The sequence below is a fragment of the Mus pahari genome, chromosome 1, assembly GCF_900095145.1.
Source record: "Mus pahari chromosome 1, PAHARI_EIJ_v1.1, whole genome shotgun sequence".
Taxonomy (NCBI): Eukaryota; Metazoa; Chordata; class Mammalia; order Rodentia; family Muridae; genus Mus; species Mus pahari.
Genome location: NC_034590.1, coordinates 95,369,199 through 95,385,806, shown reverse-complemented (window position 1 = coordinate 95,385,806; position 16,608 = coordinate 95,369,199). Strand labels below are relative to the sequence as shown.

The 16,608-nt window shown below is 48.3% G+C and overlaps 1 protein-coding gene across 4 annotated transcripts in view; it reads left to right on the top strand.

Moving 5' to 3' along the window:
- Window positions 1-16,608, top strand: part of Gsg1l (GSG1 like) — a 197,369-nt gene that overhangs the window by 162,403 nt on the left and 18,358 nt on the right. For 3 of the 4 annotated variants that reach the window (XM_021209511.1, XM_021209532.2, XM_029532870.1), the window contains one exon: window positions 9,558-9,725. The exons of the other annotated variant lie outside the window; for it this stretch is intronic. In XM_021209511.1, the coding sequence (XP_021065170.1) occupies window positions 9,558-9,725 (168 nt within the window). The remainder of the gene's footprint in view (window positions 1-9,557; window positions 9,726-16,608) is intronic. 4 annotated transcript variants of the gene reach the window in all.

The following is a 16,608-nucleotide window of genomic DNA, read 5'->3' as shown; positions in this document are numbered from 1 at the left end:
ACACACACACACACACACACACACACACACACACACACACACACACACCCCTGAAAGGCCCAGAGAGGCTAAATACTTCAGCCCAGGCCACCCAGGAAAAGAGTGAGCTGGGTCCCTGGAAAGTTTGTCTCCTGGCCTGGCCAGGAGTGACCCTCTACGCTGAGCCCCTTGTCCTGTGGACTAAGGGAGCCTTCCTGCTGCCCTTCCTCCCTTTGCCATCTCCCTGACCCTATGGGAGCTGGGACCCATGGGCTGCTTTCTTGTTGAGGACCACTGGACACCCATTCTGCAGTCTGGTCCAGAGCAGGCTCCTCTATTTCAGCACTTGAGGATTTCCTGAGGATCCCAGACCACTGTGGAGATTTTGCTGGGTTGACTGGTGTCCTGCCCAGAGGCTGTGCGGTCAGCAGAAACTCTGGCCTTCTTTTCTGTAAGATGAAGGCAGCAAAAGGGCTGTGACCCACAGGTGTCCTGATGGTCATACCTTGGAGACCCCCAGAGCCTGTGATCATTTTGCTCCTAATGCTCTTGGGCTCAGAGGGTGGCTTGGGGTAGTGCCCTGTCCCTAACAGTGATCCTGTGTCCTCAGTCTAAAGGTGTCTGTGAGAGGCCTTCCCCAGTGCTTCGTTATTATCTACCCTCTCTGTGGGGCCTCGATGGCAGACCAGTGCCTCCAAATCTGCTCTCCAGCAAGCCTCTGCACCTCTGCATTGCCTCTGCGACTCCTGGGGATAAAGGAGTGTGGATAGCCACACTCTCCTGTCACACCACCTTCACTCTTGTCCCCAAGTGTCCACTGTGCTCTTAGCTGTGAAACCAGGCCAGCCACCCCCATACTTCCCTGCAGCAGCTCAGTAGTATGAACAGCAGACACCAGAAGTTTCCAGCCCCAGAGGCTCCAAGCTGTGCCCTGTGCAGGCAACTGGGTGTCTGTGGGAGAAAGACAGCAAGATAAGAGTTGGTGGGATGCCGCCAGGGAGACAGTGTGTTTATTATCTGCTTTTAATCTGTTTTCCTTTCCTCTGTGTGAACTCATTTGCTTCTTCATTCCACAGTTGTTTATTGAGTACCTGAGGTGTGCCAAGCCCTGCTCTAGGTGCCATGGCATAGCAGTGAACCAAGTGAAGTACTTGGGTCTCTGAGGGGAGGAGTCACCACAAACAACGCAGGGCTGCCTCGGCTAGGAAGTCAGGGTGGACACGTCTCCCACGGCATGAACCCTACATGGCTAAGTTCTTGGGTGGGGCCATTGTAAACAGAGTTGGATGATTCTGGAAGTTGGAGAGAAGCCAGGAAACTGGATGTTCCCATCCTAGAGTTGGAGCTGACGGCATGGACGACACAGACATGTCTGAACACACAGACAGAATGACAGCCAAGGATCAGGAAGGCTCATAGTCCTGGTCATTTCTGTCACCATGATAAGCAAAAAGAACTCAAGGGAAAAGGGTTTATTTCAGCTCACAGCTCAGATGCCTGGTCCATCCTGGGACACTGAGGTAGCAGGTGTTGAAAACAACTGATCACATCATGCTCACAGTCAGGAAGAAGAGAATGCTCGCTCAGTCCACTCTCTGTTCCATGCTGTCCAGGACTGAAGCCTAGGGAATGGTGCCACCAGGACTGAAACCTTGGGAATGGTGCCACCAGGACTCAAGCCTAGGGAATGGTGCCACCACTTTCAGTCTGAGTCTTCCCCCCTCAAGTGATTTAATCAGCATAGTTCCTCACAGGCACACCCAGAAACTGAACAGTGCCTCACGGGTGTACAGAGATACTTGTTTTCTAGGTGATTCCAGAACTCGTCAGGTTGACACTGACACTACCTCATCCGCTGTTAGTAGAAATTAAAACTTTAAGGCAAAATTTCCCTGTTCCGGGAAATCCCTGTGGTTCCCCACCCTCGGCAGCACAGATGGAGCTGAGGCCACAGTGAGGCCCCCAGCTTCTCCATTTGCTGTGTGGTACCAGAATGGGGAGCCCCACATCTAGATCAGTAGCGATCCCTCCCACTCAGTACAGTGAAGACCATATGGGATACAGGAAGTTGGGACTCTTCCAGATATAACAAATACCCCATGCACCCCCCTCAGAGGCACCAGTGGGGAGCCAGAGATTTTGCCAGCTTAGCCAATGGGGATGAAACCACCTTCTCCACAGAGTCATGAAAGGCAGTGAGGAACAGGATGACATATGCTCATCTCTGCCAGGATGTGTCCGTAGAGGTATGCTGGGAAGCCAGAAGGCCAGTGTCTGCCCAGAGAAACTCAGGAATCTTTACCACCTTGAGTGGTGCCTACTGGGGAACTTGGATTCTTATGCTTGCTTTCTAGTTATCAGATGGGGCTCTCATTTTGCTTGCCAGAATGTGGTCAAAGGAAGCCAGCTGAAGCAGAAGGGTTAAACAAGACCCAGGATCTCTGTAGAAATGTCCAAAATGAGTCAGGCTACAATGGCTCATCCCCGTAATCCCAGAATCTGGGGAGGCAGACTCATGTGTTAAAAAATAATAGAAATAAAAGGAAGCCATATAAAGTATATCTTCTGGCCACAGTGAAACCAAACAAAGATGGAGGCAAATCAGGAAACAGCTGCAAACTAAAGAACAAACTTCTCAACAGTGCCTGAGCCACAAAAGGGGCCTCAAGGAAAACTATAAAATACGTTAAATGAAAAAAGCTAAAATACAACTCAGAAATCTGTGGAGCTAACGTAGCACCAAGAGGGGAAAGAACAACCCTGGATGATTAGATGATTCCTTATCAAAGAGAGAAAGACTGACGGGAGCGGCAGCTCAGTGGCTAAGGGTGCAGAGATAGTAAGATCACTGAGGCTTCCAACCTAGCCATGAAAATACAAGCCACATGTTTAGGGAGAGACCCTGTCTCAAAGGAACAGGCAAAGAGGGGGATACTTGATGCCTTCTGTCCTCTATCTACACACTCACATACATGAGCCACTGCACACATGTGTGCATGCAGTTATATACACATGTGCACACAGGCACACACAAGAATGAACAAATGAACACATCTTTTTAAAAGGAGGGAAAATGTTTTAAACCAGTCATGAAAGTTTGCACTCCAAGATGGTAGAAAAAAAAAAAAGGTTTAAAATACCTCCAAAGATAAACAAAAGAAAGATAAGAGCAGAAATCAGCAAAATTGAAAATGAGCAACAGTGACAAAAAAAGAACCAGAGAAAAATCAATGAAGCAAAAAATCTGCTTTTTAAAAAACATGACAAATAAAATTGACAGACCCTAGCTTTTTCAAAACTAAAATGAGGTACGGCCGGCCGTGACAGACCCTGAGGACATCAAAAGCATAGCAAGGACATATTATAAATGGCTCGGGACTCGTGCACTTGACAATTGGATGGAACGGAGCAGAGCAGTTCTTCTGAAAGCACAGATGGGTACTTCTCACCCAGCAGGAAATCAATCGCTTGAATATTCCAGTAACTACTAAGAACACTGAAATAATAGTTTTTAAATGTTCAAAAAGAAATCTCCAAGCCCACATGATCTTGCTGGGACATCTTGCCAAATATTTAAATAAGAATTAATACCTATTATCTGTCAGATAATAGAAGATGAGAGAACATTTAGCAACTTATTTTATGAGGTTACTGTTATTCTGATACTAAAACCAGACAACGACAGTGGGGGGGGGAGGGAGGGAGGGAGAGAGAGAGAGAGAGAGAGAGAGAGAGAAAGTTTCTACAGTTGATTTCTTGGTAATGGAGGGTCAAGGCCTTCACCAAAGAATGGCAGAAAGGAGTCCAGAATCTATGATAAGTGTAAGCCACGCTGAAGAAAGTTACCCAGCGATGAAGACTTGAAACCCACNATTAATACCTATTATCTGTCAGATAATAGAAGATGAGAGAACATTTAGCAACTTATTTTATGAGGTTACTGTTATTCTGATACTAAAACCAGACAGGGAGGGAGAGAGAGAGAGAGAGAGAGAGAGAGAGAGAGAGAGAGAGAGAGAGAGAGAAAGTTAGACTAATAGTTATCTCGACTTTAGTTTCAAAAATCCTTCACCAAAGAATGGCAGAAAGGAGTCCAGAATCTATGATAAGTGTAAGCCACGCTGAAGAAAGTTACCCAGCGATGAAGACTTGAAACCCACTCAGTGCCATCAACCACATCAGAAGCCAAAAAAAAAAAAAAAAAAAGAAATGTCACATGATTATATCAACAAGCACCTGGGCTAGCTCATGTTATAAATAATTCTCCTGGAAAATAAAGATGAATGGGAATTCAGCTTGATAACAAGTGCTGATAAATGTCTGTAGATAGCATTGAAATAATGTTGAAGGACATCTCTGTGATACTGAGAACACCACTGGAAGTCCTGGCTAGCACAACTAGGTATAAAAGGCAATAAACACCATACAGATCAGGAAGGAAGGAACAAACCACAACCATGTACAGATAATGATTGTGCAGAAATACCCAAGGAACGTGCCAAACGTTTTACAGTGAGTTCAGCACAGCCATAAGAGGAAAACAGAGTCGGTTTTATTTCTATAAGCTTACAATGAAATTTTGGACAAAAACTTAAAATATAATTATATTTCTACTAGAAAATTAAATGCATAGGCTTTAGACTAATAAAGCACTTCTAGCACTCATATGCTAATAACTGAAAAACTCCAATGAAAGAAATCACTGGTCTTGATAGTAGACCATGTTCATGGATCAAAACACTCGACATGAGGTCCATAGCAATTCTCAAAGTAGAACATAGGTTAAATATGATTCTCATCAAAAATTCAACAAGACTTATACAAATACACAGGATATTTCAAAATGCAGATGGACATTCGAAAGAAACAGAAGAGCTAAAACAAATGTTTAAAGGAGAAAGTGGGGTGACTCAGTCTACCCAATTTCAAGACCTATTAGAGCTACAGTAACCCAGACTGATATTAGTGTGTGTGTGTGTGTGTGTGTGTGTGCATGTGTGTGTGTGTGTGTCTCTGGGTGTGTGGGGAGGTAGACACATCCATCAATGGGACAGAACACAGGGATCCAAGAGCAGATTCAAACAAATGCCCGCTTTTTGACAATTGCCGCTATTTTTGACAAATGAGATAGTCAGTTCAGTGGAATGAGAGCAATGTTCTCCACAAATGGTGCTGGAGATATTGGACACTCATAATAGAAAACCAACATTCATTTAAATTCTGCATTAAAACAGGTCACAGGCCAAACCATAAGATGTAACATTAGAAAAAGTTTTAGAAAAATATAGGAGGAAAGCCTTTGGGAATGAAGGCTTAGCAGACGTTTTCTTAGATTTCACTTCAGAAGCATAAAAGGAAAAAAAAAATCAATCAATCAGTCAGCCTATTAAGAGGCTGGCAAGACATGCTCTAACTATGAGTGTCTTTAATCCACATATCTGACAAAGGGCTACTAGCATCTGACATGGTGTTTTGAAAGAGAGATGCCCCCCTATAGGCTTGGGTAACTTGAACACTTGGTCCCCAGGTGGTGGCGCTGTTTGGGGCTTATGCGGTACAGCCTTGCTAGAGGCTCCATCACTGGCTTTGAGGTTAGTTATCTCCACCCCACTTCCAGGTCCTCTCTCTGCTCTGTGCTTATGGTTGAGGGTGTGAGCTCTCAGCCTCCTAGACCTGCTGCTTGCTGCCACGCCTTCACTCCACCATGACACCCAACCCCCTGGAACCAAAGCCCGAATAAGCTCTTCCTTAAGCTGCCTTTGGTCATGGTGTCTTACCACAGCCACATGACAGGAAGTAATCCACCCAGTACATCTAAGGAAGTGAACTCTGAAAACTATGAGGACAGCAAGAACAACGAAACCCCCATTAATAAGTGAGCTCTGGAGCAGGGATACAGAACGTGCAAACTCGCAGACGAAAAGTTCAACACCTTTAGCCATTAGGAAATGCATTTAATGACACGATGAGCTAGGCCTGTGTGTCTCTTAGACCAGCTAAAATAACATCCTAACCCAATCGAATGTTAGTGGGCTGTGGAGACACACACATCTCAGCACCAAAGAAGAAAACTATTGATGGATACAATTTGAGTCACTCTCCAGAGAACCGCTAAGTGAAAACAGCCAGCTGGGGCATGCAGGTTGTATGATTCCACCTATATCAAATGCTGGAAATGTCAAGATTCTAGAAGAACAGATTAGTGGCTGCCAAGGTCCAGAGGAGGTCAGGAAAGAAGTGGATGTGGCTATAAAATGGCAAGAGGAGAGATCCACTGTGCACTGTAGTTTGATTATGAGTAGTGAGAACCTTGTTCCTGATACTGCACCATAATTGAACTCATTTTGTAATGTGTTGTAATTGCCAGAAACTGGCTAAAGATGGTACGACTCCTCCCATCTCTCTATGTGTATAATAGCTTCATTTGTATCTATAAGTATCCCAATTTTTTAAATTAATTTAAAATCAAAGAATTATTAAAGGGGAGAAAAGATTCCAAGAAGATTATAGGGTGTGGTGAGGACTGAGGCTTAGTGGAGATGGTGAGAGTGGGGACTGAGGAGGTGACTCTGGAGGTGAGAAGTACACAGCTGGGCTGGAGGCCTGGGGAAATCTTGGACAGGAGGGAGGACTGGGTGGGACAGGGGCTTTGGTGTTTTAAGAACAAAGAGGGTAGGAGGGTGGTGGCTGGAATGTGCAACACTGGGCTAGCTCAGGGCACATTCCCTTTGAATGAATGTCCTATACGAACAGCAGATGGCGTGTGGACATGACCTACAGGTCAGCTGCCTTTGTGTCTGCTTGGCAATTTCTGTCTGCCTCCGCTCTATCCCTGGAACCTCTGTTCCCTCTCTATAGCCTAAGCTCTATCCTTACACCCTAGCTCCATCCCTTCAGCCTTGACTCCATTCTTACAGCCTGGGATCCATCCCTACAGCCTTGACTCCATCCCTACAGCCTGGGATCCATCCCTACAGCCTGGGCTCTTTCTCTATAGGTTAGGCTCCATCCCTGTAAGTTTGGATCCTCCCTGCCTTAGTTAAGCTTCAATTGCTGTGATGAAACACTATAGCCAAGAGCAAACTGGGAGGAAAGAGCTGATTTCATCTTATACTTCCAGGTATCACTAAGAGAAGCCAGGACAGGAACACAAGCAGGACTGGAACTGGAGGCAGGAACTAAAGAAGAAGCCATGGAGGAGTGCTGCTCACTGGCTCACTCCGTATGCATTGCTCAGCCTGCTTTCTTTTACACCCATCAATAATTAAGAAAATGCACCCACAGGCTTAGGGTGACAATCTTATAGAGGCATTTTCTCAAGTGCGGTTCCTTCTTCTTAGATAGCTCTTAACTGTTGTCTGGTTGACAGAGACTAGGCAGGACAATGCTTATGCTCGGGGCTAACGATAGGCTTCGTCCTTTCCATCCTGTGCTTGGCTTGGCTCTCTGCCTGCAGACTTTCTGTTTCAGCCTCTGGTTGGGACCATACAGAGTGTGAGTGAAGGTTTATTAAAGTTAATATTTCTGACTGTAAGAACTAAAAATTCACCCTAAAACTAATTTATGTGAAAGAAGGTGTTTATATAGATAAGTAAACAAGGATTTTTGTCACCTGTGTCAGAAAACCCATATGAAATGGCTGATGAGGAAAAGCTTCCAAAGAAAAGGATCTGGGTTCCCAAGAGGGACAGGGACAACGGAGGCAGCTTCTTACTGCCCCTGCTTTCTCCTGGGCCAGCTTAAGTCTCAGGTTGTGAAGTGACAAGACTGTCTCCAGCAGGTACAGAGAAACAGCTCCCCAGCTCAGTAACCGAGGAGAGATACGGGCTCTTCTTCTCTACAGCTTTTGAGATGGTGTCTCCATGTCCAGACCTAGACCATAGGTCCATCCCTAAAGGTTGAGGTACCAGGAAGCAGCACTTGGATTGCCCGGGCCTAGTCAGGTGCTCACCCCAGAGGCTAAAGGCAGGCCAGGTCCCCACAAGCTATGGCCCTGAGAGGATGGAAGTAGCATTACCAGAGGCAGGAATGGATACTGGGCAGGTTAAACTAACACAGCAGAATTCTCCAAACAAGCTCACTTCTTCATTCTCCTACTTCAGGTGGTGAGCCTTCGTCAGGAGGCATCCCTGACTTAGCTCGAATCTTAGCTCCATTGCTCAGGAGAGAGCACTTGATTAGACCAGCTTTGGCTACAGCCCTGGTGCAGTCATTCCCCACCCCCCACCGTGTGTGTGTGTGTGTGTGTGTGTGTGTGTGTGTGTGACACATTGCACATTTTAATGGGTCTGGAAATCCTTAGAGAGGCTGACACCTTTAAAATGTCTATTATAGACACTCCAGGCTCATAGAAAATCTAAATTAGCTCCAACAGATGTGAGGAACCTATTAGTGGTCTAGGCATGGCCGGAAATAGGTGATTATTGAAGATCTGTTTGAGAAAGGCTGAATCCACAGACCTTTCCTTTCCTCTCCTTCTGGAGTTCACTCAGGCTGTCGTCAAGAGGGAGGCAGAGCTGCCCTGAAGCAGGGGTTAGGGATGATGACATTCAGAGACCTCCAGGTGAGCTGTTGGCAGGTGATGGCCTGGAACTCTCAGGTACTGTGGTGCTGGCAGAGCAGACATGAGCGCATAAACTGAGATCAGAAGGGATTCATCTGCCTGGAGAAAATCAGGCCAGTGGGACTGGAGCCAGGTGGGCTCCCCACTCCTGGCACTAAGTGTGAGTGTACAGTCCAGATCAGAAGAATCGGGCCATTTCTAGAACTGAGTCTGGTTTGGGGGTAAGTTCAGTGCATTTATCAGGTAGGGTAGCCAAGTAGTTCAGCTACAGGAGATACAAGCAGAGAGACAGTGGGTTGACAGCCAAGAGGAACATCAGAACTTCATCTCCCAGTGGGAGTGCCTATATCCTGAATCACAAAGAAGCAGGAGTAAGAACACCTTTCCAGGTAGTGGCAGTAATGACAGCAAACCTTTCCTGAGTGCCTAAACATGCTGGACCTAGGCTGGCTGGTATATTCAAGAACCATCTGCCTTAATTCCATTCACAAGACTGGATGTGAGGAGCACAAAGCACAGAGGTCAAAGTTATTTCCCAGGGGTATATGGGAGCAAAGGTAACTGTAACCCTCATGCTCAACATGCCTGCCTCCTCCAGAGTCAACTTCAGCATCTTTAGGCATCCCCACTCTAGCATCCCTGCCTCCCACTGTGTGCTCATGGACTTGCTACCACATGCTTCCTTAGCTTTGCATGTACTGTTCTCTTATCCCAGGACATCCTCTGGCCAGGACTTCATCTTCCCAGGACCAGTGTTGTCATCACTGCATCCTGGATAACTGTTGCTGATTCTCTCTCACAGTAATGGCTAAATAGATGTGTCTTTGTCACAATGTGAAGACCACTGTCATTCTTCCAGATCAACATGGAGTGGGAACCAAGTCTTAGGGCTTGTAGCTATGCTAAGTAGACAAATAGTGCATGGATGAGGCTCCTTGTCCATGCCCACACTCACTGTGGCATCTCTCTCTCTCTCTCTCTCTCTCTCTCTCTCTCTCTCTTGGTCTCTTGACAGCTTGGCCTGGGGTTCATTTACCTGCTGCATGGCGGCGTCTGTCACTACGCTCAACTCCTATACCAAGACAGTCATTGAGTTCCGGCATAAGCGCAAGGTCTTTGAGCAAGGATACCGGGAGGAGCCGACATTCATAGACCCCGAGGCCATCAAATACTTCCAGGAGAGGTCAGTGCACACATGGTCCCCTCTGGCAAGTACTAGGAGTTTAAAGCCCAAGGCCTAACCTCAGTAATCCAAAGATCTTATTCAAGACAAACAAATGGTCTGATTAAGGTGATCTTGGAGGTGGGAAGCTGGGTAAGATAGAATATGGACTTTTGGATTTCTGGGACATCAAATGTTTTGTGGGCATAAGATTGCTCAGGACTTATATGACCCGATTATGGAAATCTCAAAGGGGAACATGTGAGTGGTAGCCATTCATCCCCAGGCTACTTCAACTGTAATCAGAAGGAGGCTGAAAGGTGCTGTGAGAAGGAATCCAGCAGTAGGATTGGTGATGGTCACCAGAAGTTGGTGACTTCTCAAGGTCAAGGACAACACCTAAATTACCCGTGTCTTCAGAAGTAAAGTGATCTGGGAACAGTGTAGGTGGAAATAGTTCATGGGTGGCTAGATAGATAAGTGGGTACATTGATAGACCAGTGGATGGATGGATGGATGGATGGATGGATGGATGGATGGATGGATGGATGGATGGATGGATAGGTGGATGGGTGGATAGATGAATTGGTGGGTGGGTGGATGGATGAATGGATGGATTGGTGAATGGGTGGGTAGATGGCTGGCTGGCTGGCTGGATGGATGGATGGATGGATGGATGGATGGATGGGTGTGTGGGTAGATGGACGGATGGATGGTAAGTAAGTGCTTTGGTGTATAGACGGGCAGTTGAAAGGTTAGATATGGATAAGTAGGTAAATGATTGGATGACTGGATAGCAGATGGATAGATGGATGAGTATATGAGATACATGAATGGGTAGGTAGATAAGGAAGTTGGCAGATGAGTAAATGAATGGATATATAGGTAAGGGTTACAGAGATACACAGATGAATGGGAGAATGGATAGATGGATAGGTAAGTCATTGGATGAATATGAATAATTGATTGATTGGATTAGTAAGTGATTGGGTGGGTGGATGGGTAGGTAGATAGGTGGGTAAGTAGAAAGGCAAGTGGGTAGATGAATCAGATGGATTGATTCATGGGGGGAGGAGTACATGGCAGGATAGGCAGGCAGATGGGTAGAGGATGAATTGGTCCTCTCCTGTCCAGCCTCAGTTCAGTGGTTCTGAGCCCACCTTGTTCTTTCCTCTTATTTCCTAGCTCCATCCAGAGTCATTCCTGTAGGCTGGCTATAATCTAATGACACCCTGCCCAGCTTTGGCTGCTGGAATCTCTCCTGGGCCATGGGAGGTGCTGTTCTTACTACTGCATGCTCAGGAAGTGACCTTGCCCAGTCAGGGCCAGTGCTTCCCTCAGAACTCTGTCTACCTCCTAGGCTGGGGGTACCTGATGACAGCAGAAGCTGGGACAGAGGTGCCTTGAATCCTGCCCATACAGAGACCATCCTGCCTGAGTGGAATGTAGGAGTCTGTAGGAGTCCAAGAATTGCTGATATGGGTCTGGGGTCTCCACTCTCAGTGTTTCCCCTGGGTGCTTCTGTTTCCTCCCAGTGCCAGGAATGGAACCCAAGGTTGCGTGTATGCTAATACTATTCTCCCAGTGAGCTTCACCACAGCCCACATCACTTTCCATTGAGTGGAATCCCAGACATCCATCCAGCTATGGCTGTCTCATATAGCTGTGTTGGGTCCTGTGTCTGGGCACCTAACAGCATGCATGAATATCATACTGGGCACCGCTAGCTTCCTTTGATAGATGAGGAAGATGAGTCTCAGAGATGTGAAGATCCTTATTTAAAACTGCACAGTAAGGAGGAGATGGGCTCAAGTCTGTGCAGGACAGACTCCGAGCCTATTCCCCAAGAATCAGGGCACTTGACAGGAAGAAGCAGACTCAGCATCAAACTCAGGGATCTGCTTGTGTCCACATAGGCACCCTGAAACTATGAGCATATCTGCCCAGTGTTCACAGTGTATGTGGGGGTGTCAGGGGCCCTTACTGCAGATGTGGGGGGGCTCTGATTCAAGAGTCAGCCTTCTCAAAGGCATGGTGCTTTCTAGAATGTCCAGGATGCTGGATGCTGTCAGCAGTAGTGGAAGAAGGCCCAGGCTTCCTACTCAGAAGAGTAACTACACTGAGCTTGCTCTCCGTGGAAGCTAAGCCCTGAGTGGGAGCCTGCCATGAGCACACCTTTCCTGATCCTTCCCTCCTTCCCTGTCCCCTTTCTCCTATCCTGCGTTTACACCCTGTACCCTGTCCTTGGGTGTAGGGAGTTGTTGGGGCTGAGGAAGAGGTAAATGCAGTCCTCCCAGTGGGTGTGGCTGAGCAGCCCCAGGAGCACTCCCTCAGGGTATGTGGAGGAGTAGAGGGAAGAAGACTGGGCCTGAGAGTTCTTTAGAGGCAGACCATGTATGCCAGCCACATCGAGTGGAGGATGGATTCCTGCATGATTATTCCAGACCTTTCTCTGACTTGGTCTTTCCTCTACCGCATCCCTTCCACCACAGGTGCTCCAAGATTGCCCTATTCCTATTCCGGGGTTTTGCATCTGTGGTACTCCCTCTGGGGTACACATCAGTTCACCCCTCTTCCTGATCACTTTTCTGCATGTGTGCCTTGCATACATAATGCTGGGGTTAGTGTCACCTGGTCTCCAGGATTGTGCCAGAAACTGAGTTCGAACACATGAGGTACTTTCCTGGCGACCTGGTGATCCTTGAGAGCCCTGGATGCTGCCTCCCTCTTGCCTGGCATTTCACTCCAGTGTCCTTATCTGCAGACAGTGTCCTGGCAGAGAGGAGGCTATTCATTCCCAGCATGCTCAAGAGCTTGTCCCAGCTCAGCATCAGTAGCTAGGACCCGAGGTGGGCAGCCCTCAGGACTGAGAGCTGTGGTGAAGAGCCCGAAGCCCTCCCCCCCCCCCCCGTGCCCCATTAACCCTACAACCGCTGTTATACTTCCATGTGATCCAACTGGGGAAATTGCCCTGCACTGCGAAGGCAGCAGCTCAGACCGTGCATACCCCACCCTGGCAACAGCTTCTCATCAAGTCCCAGTTCCTGAAGCCCTGGACGGCTCAGGCTCGTGATGAGTGAGTGCTTCCCGGCATACGTGCGGAACATCACTTTGCACATTCATAACTTAACATTATGCAGAGGTTCATCAAATTTGATTTCCCTTCCCTCCGAGGAGAATGTTTCAGCCCTGCTGCTCTGTTCTATTTTCTTCCCCCCCCCCCCTTGCTCTTTGCCTACAAGCAGCTCCGGAGCATGTGGCTTTGTTGCATGGCTTTTGCAGGGCAGCTGAGAGACACTCAGGAGAGCCACTGGGAAGCAGAGGGTGTTGGGGTCTGACCTGGCTCTTCGCTGCTGTGTGACTTGGCTCTAGGCAGCAAACAACTCTGGGCCTGTGTCTTCTGCACATAAAGTGAATCCAGATCCCTTGGCATCTGGAAATGCTGACATTGTGTTCTCCTGTGGTGAATTGGGCTCAGGGCCCCGCATGCGAAGGCAGAGAGAGAGAGAGAGAGAGAGAGAGAGAGAGAGAGAGGAAGGAAACCACCTGCTCAGGATAGAGGCAGTGCTTCAGATGGGTTATTAATCGTGTAACAGCTCAGCCCTACCCACACCCCCTAAACACCCCAAGTGTGACTGACTTATTAATGCCCACAGAATCTCTAGCTGGTGTGGATGAAAGTGTGGTCCCTACTTCACACTCTGGGCCAAGTTGAGGCCCAGAGGGGTGCTGTGATTTGTCCAAGGCCACACAGCTGGCTAGTGCCATCCCAGGCCACATAGTTACCATGGCATTTACAATTGGTCCTTGATGACTATTGTGTGGCAGGTACAGAGTAGGAGGCTGGGGGGGGGGTGGAGCCTCCATGTGAGAGGCAGGCAGGGCAGGAAGTGTGAGCCCCTGGCTCTCACAGCAGAGTGTTGGTTCCCATTCCCCCATTGCCACCATCAAGAGAGGAGTCTGCATCCCACCCTACCTATCCCCCTGGGGTCTGGGAACACACTGCTGCTCTGGGAAGCGGTTGGGCAGATCGGCCTGGGCTGTCCCTTCCCTACCTCATCCCCACTCTCACCCAGGTCCTTTTGGAATTTTCTCAACAAGAGTCCTTCAAAGGTGTGAGGGGCTGTTAGGCAAGTTCTGAGTGGCTGGGGGCTTTGAAACATTGTGTGTGTGGGGTGTGTACATGTACATACATGTATGTGCACATGTGTTAACACATAGCATTCTCATGGGAAAGGGCAGGTCATACCACCAGGTTGGCTGACCCAGCCCCTGAAAACTGGCAACCGGGAGTGGTATGTCCCAAGTCTATGAAGCCTCTAGGATTCTAGAGTCCCACTGTCTTGCTGCCAGCTGTCCCCAAGGAGGGAGTTGTAACTGGCCTCCTGGGGAGTGGGTGGGAGCTGCTGAAGGTAGGCACATGTTTGCAGATCAGGGGTTCTCTTGAATACTTAAATGATCTGGTTTAACAGCACGTGAGAGAAAATGAGACCTGTTGGGTCAGACCCTGGAGAGAACTCCGCCACACTGACCAAGCAACCTGCCTCCCTGTGGGTGTGGCAGCCTCTGAGGAGCCAGGAGCCCAGAGCTGCTTGGGAGGACACTCCTCCCACTCGGGTGGTCTCCTGCCGCCCGCTCGATGTGTGCAGCTCACTCTGCTCGCTGTGTGTCTCAGCCTTTCCCTCTGAAGGAGCTCGCTCTTGCTCTGCAGCCTGGCCCAGCCCCTGGATCCACAAGGGCTCTGCAGCACCAGTGTTGTTAATTAACAGTAGGTCAGCCAGGGTTTCCCATGGCAGCCGCATCTTCTAGCTCTCTGCCTGCAACTGAGCCCTGAGTCCTTGTGGAATCAGACTTTGAGTTGAGTCTGCGAGCTGTGCTTGGTGGCAGAAATTGTGAGAGTGAGAATGGCAAGTTCAAGGCCTGCCTGGCCTACAGAGTACGTTCAAGGGCAACTTAGTGAGACTCTGACTTAAAAAAAAAAAAAGAATAAATAAATTTAAATTTTAAAAAAGAGGATGTGATAGCAGATGCTTTAGCTCCAGCGCTTGAGATGCAGAGGCAGGTGGATCTCTGCAAGTTTGAGGCCAGCCTGGTCTACAGAGTGAGACCCTATCTCAAAAATGAATGAATGAATGAATGAATGACATAGGTTTAATCATTAGTACTGCAAATATCTATACACAGATGCATATACATATACGTACACATATACAGCATATACATGTGTGAATACATATACGAGAAAACAAGTAGAATAACCCCGGGGGTGTGAGTACCCTCACCAAGTTGCTTCACCTCTGGGGAGTCCTGTTGTCCAGCTGGGGAGTGTGTCCTACCTCCCAGCATGGTCACAAGGTGACAGGAGCTGCAGATTTAGTAGGAGCACCCTCTCTTGCTCCCTGCTAGCCTTCTGAGATCTCCCTCTGCACAGGGAGAATAATACTACCCCCTTAGGAAGAGGGGCATCCTTCAAACCTCAAACTGGTGTTCTCTATCCTTGTAAGCATCCTAGCAGGAGAGTAGAGACTCTGAAGGGAGACTCTGGGTGTCTCCTTTGATCTATCCGACTACTAAAACAGTGGGCCCCAAGGAATTGGAATTTCCTGGGAATCTCACGTTGAACCTGCTGCTTCCAGGGAGCGGCTCGTCTCCTAGGGAGAGATTTCACAGGTTGCTGAAGGCTTATCAAACACCTTGTAGACCAGACCAGACCAGACCAGAGCCCACACAGGGCTGGACAGACAGAAAACACCTTGACCGGGACTGCTTACCTATGGACACGTCGTCGTCGTATCCTCTATCTAAACCAAACCTCCTTCCAGGGCTTCAAAGATGGTCGTTTGGGGATTGGGGCCACCATTTTTCTGTGTTAGTTCCTCTTCTCAATGTGGCATATTGAGTGAGTCTCCTTTCTCTGTGTCACATGGAGTAGAAACCATTGCAAAAGTCCCTCCCCGAAGCCAGCTCTCACGGCGTTTCCCAGACGGTCACAAAGCAAGCTGCCCTGCATGTCAAGGACTACGTGGGACATTGTCATTCCTGCATGGTGAAGGGTACCTCTGCCTGCTCAGTGGCCAAGCATCTCAACAGCCCCAAAGGGTGTTCTGAGTTCACCCCAGCACCACAATCCCTTCTTCTGCCTGCTACCGGGCTGCGTGGAAGGCCTCTCTCCCATCCTCACTTCCCACTCATGACACTACCCACGCCAATCTGTCTCCCAGGCCCTCTTCAGCCCACTAAGGCACTCTCAGCAGTGAGTGCAACACACTCTAACATGACTGCCCAGTCCTGGCTTTCGAGATCTGCTGCCCTGGTTCTGTAGCTCCCGCTTCAGGCAACCCCAGTCAACTGTTCCCCTGTTACTCTTCCTGATGTTTTTCCAGGGGTGATTTCTGCCCTTTCCACTTGCAGGATATCTATAGGACTCTTTGAAACACAGAAGTGCAGTAACTGAGGCAGAACTAGCCACCCACAGAGATCACTCAGAGCGTGGACATGACTGTCTTCTTTGTTTCCTACCCTCCTTCCTCTCCTTGGTATTGCTGGGTGCCCATGCTTCCTTAGGCCAGGGAGCCCTCCTCTTTTTCCCTCAGTGACCACATGGCTGGGGACACCCACATCTCAGAAGGCCACTCCTTGATGCAGCTACACTTCCTATTTCAGCGTCTAGAAGTGACTGCCCATCAGCATGGCTAAACTCACTCACATGCTTGCCCTCCAAACCCAGGCCAGTTTACTTGCTTCTCTGTCCCAATTGCATGTTTCTCTCGTAGGTGTCCAAGCTGTTGAAAACAGGGCCCCTGGTTGCACAGCTCTTCTTACACCAAAACCAGTGAATTCTCATCACAACCAAACTAGACCTCTGCCTTAGTCCCTGTTTATTGCTGTGAAGAGACAGCATGAC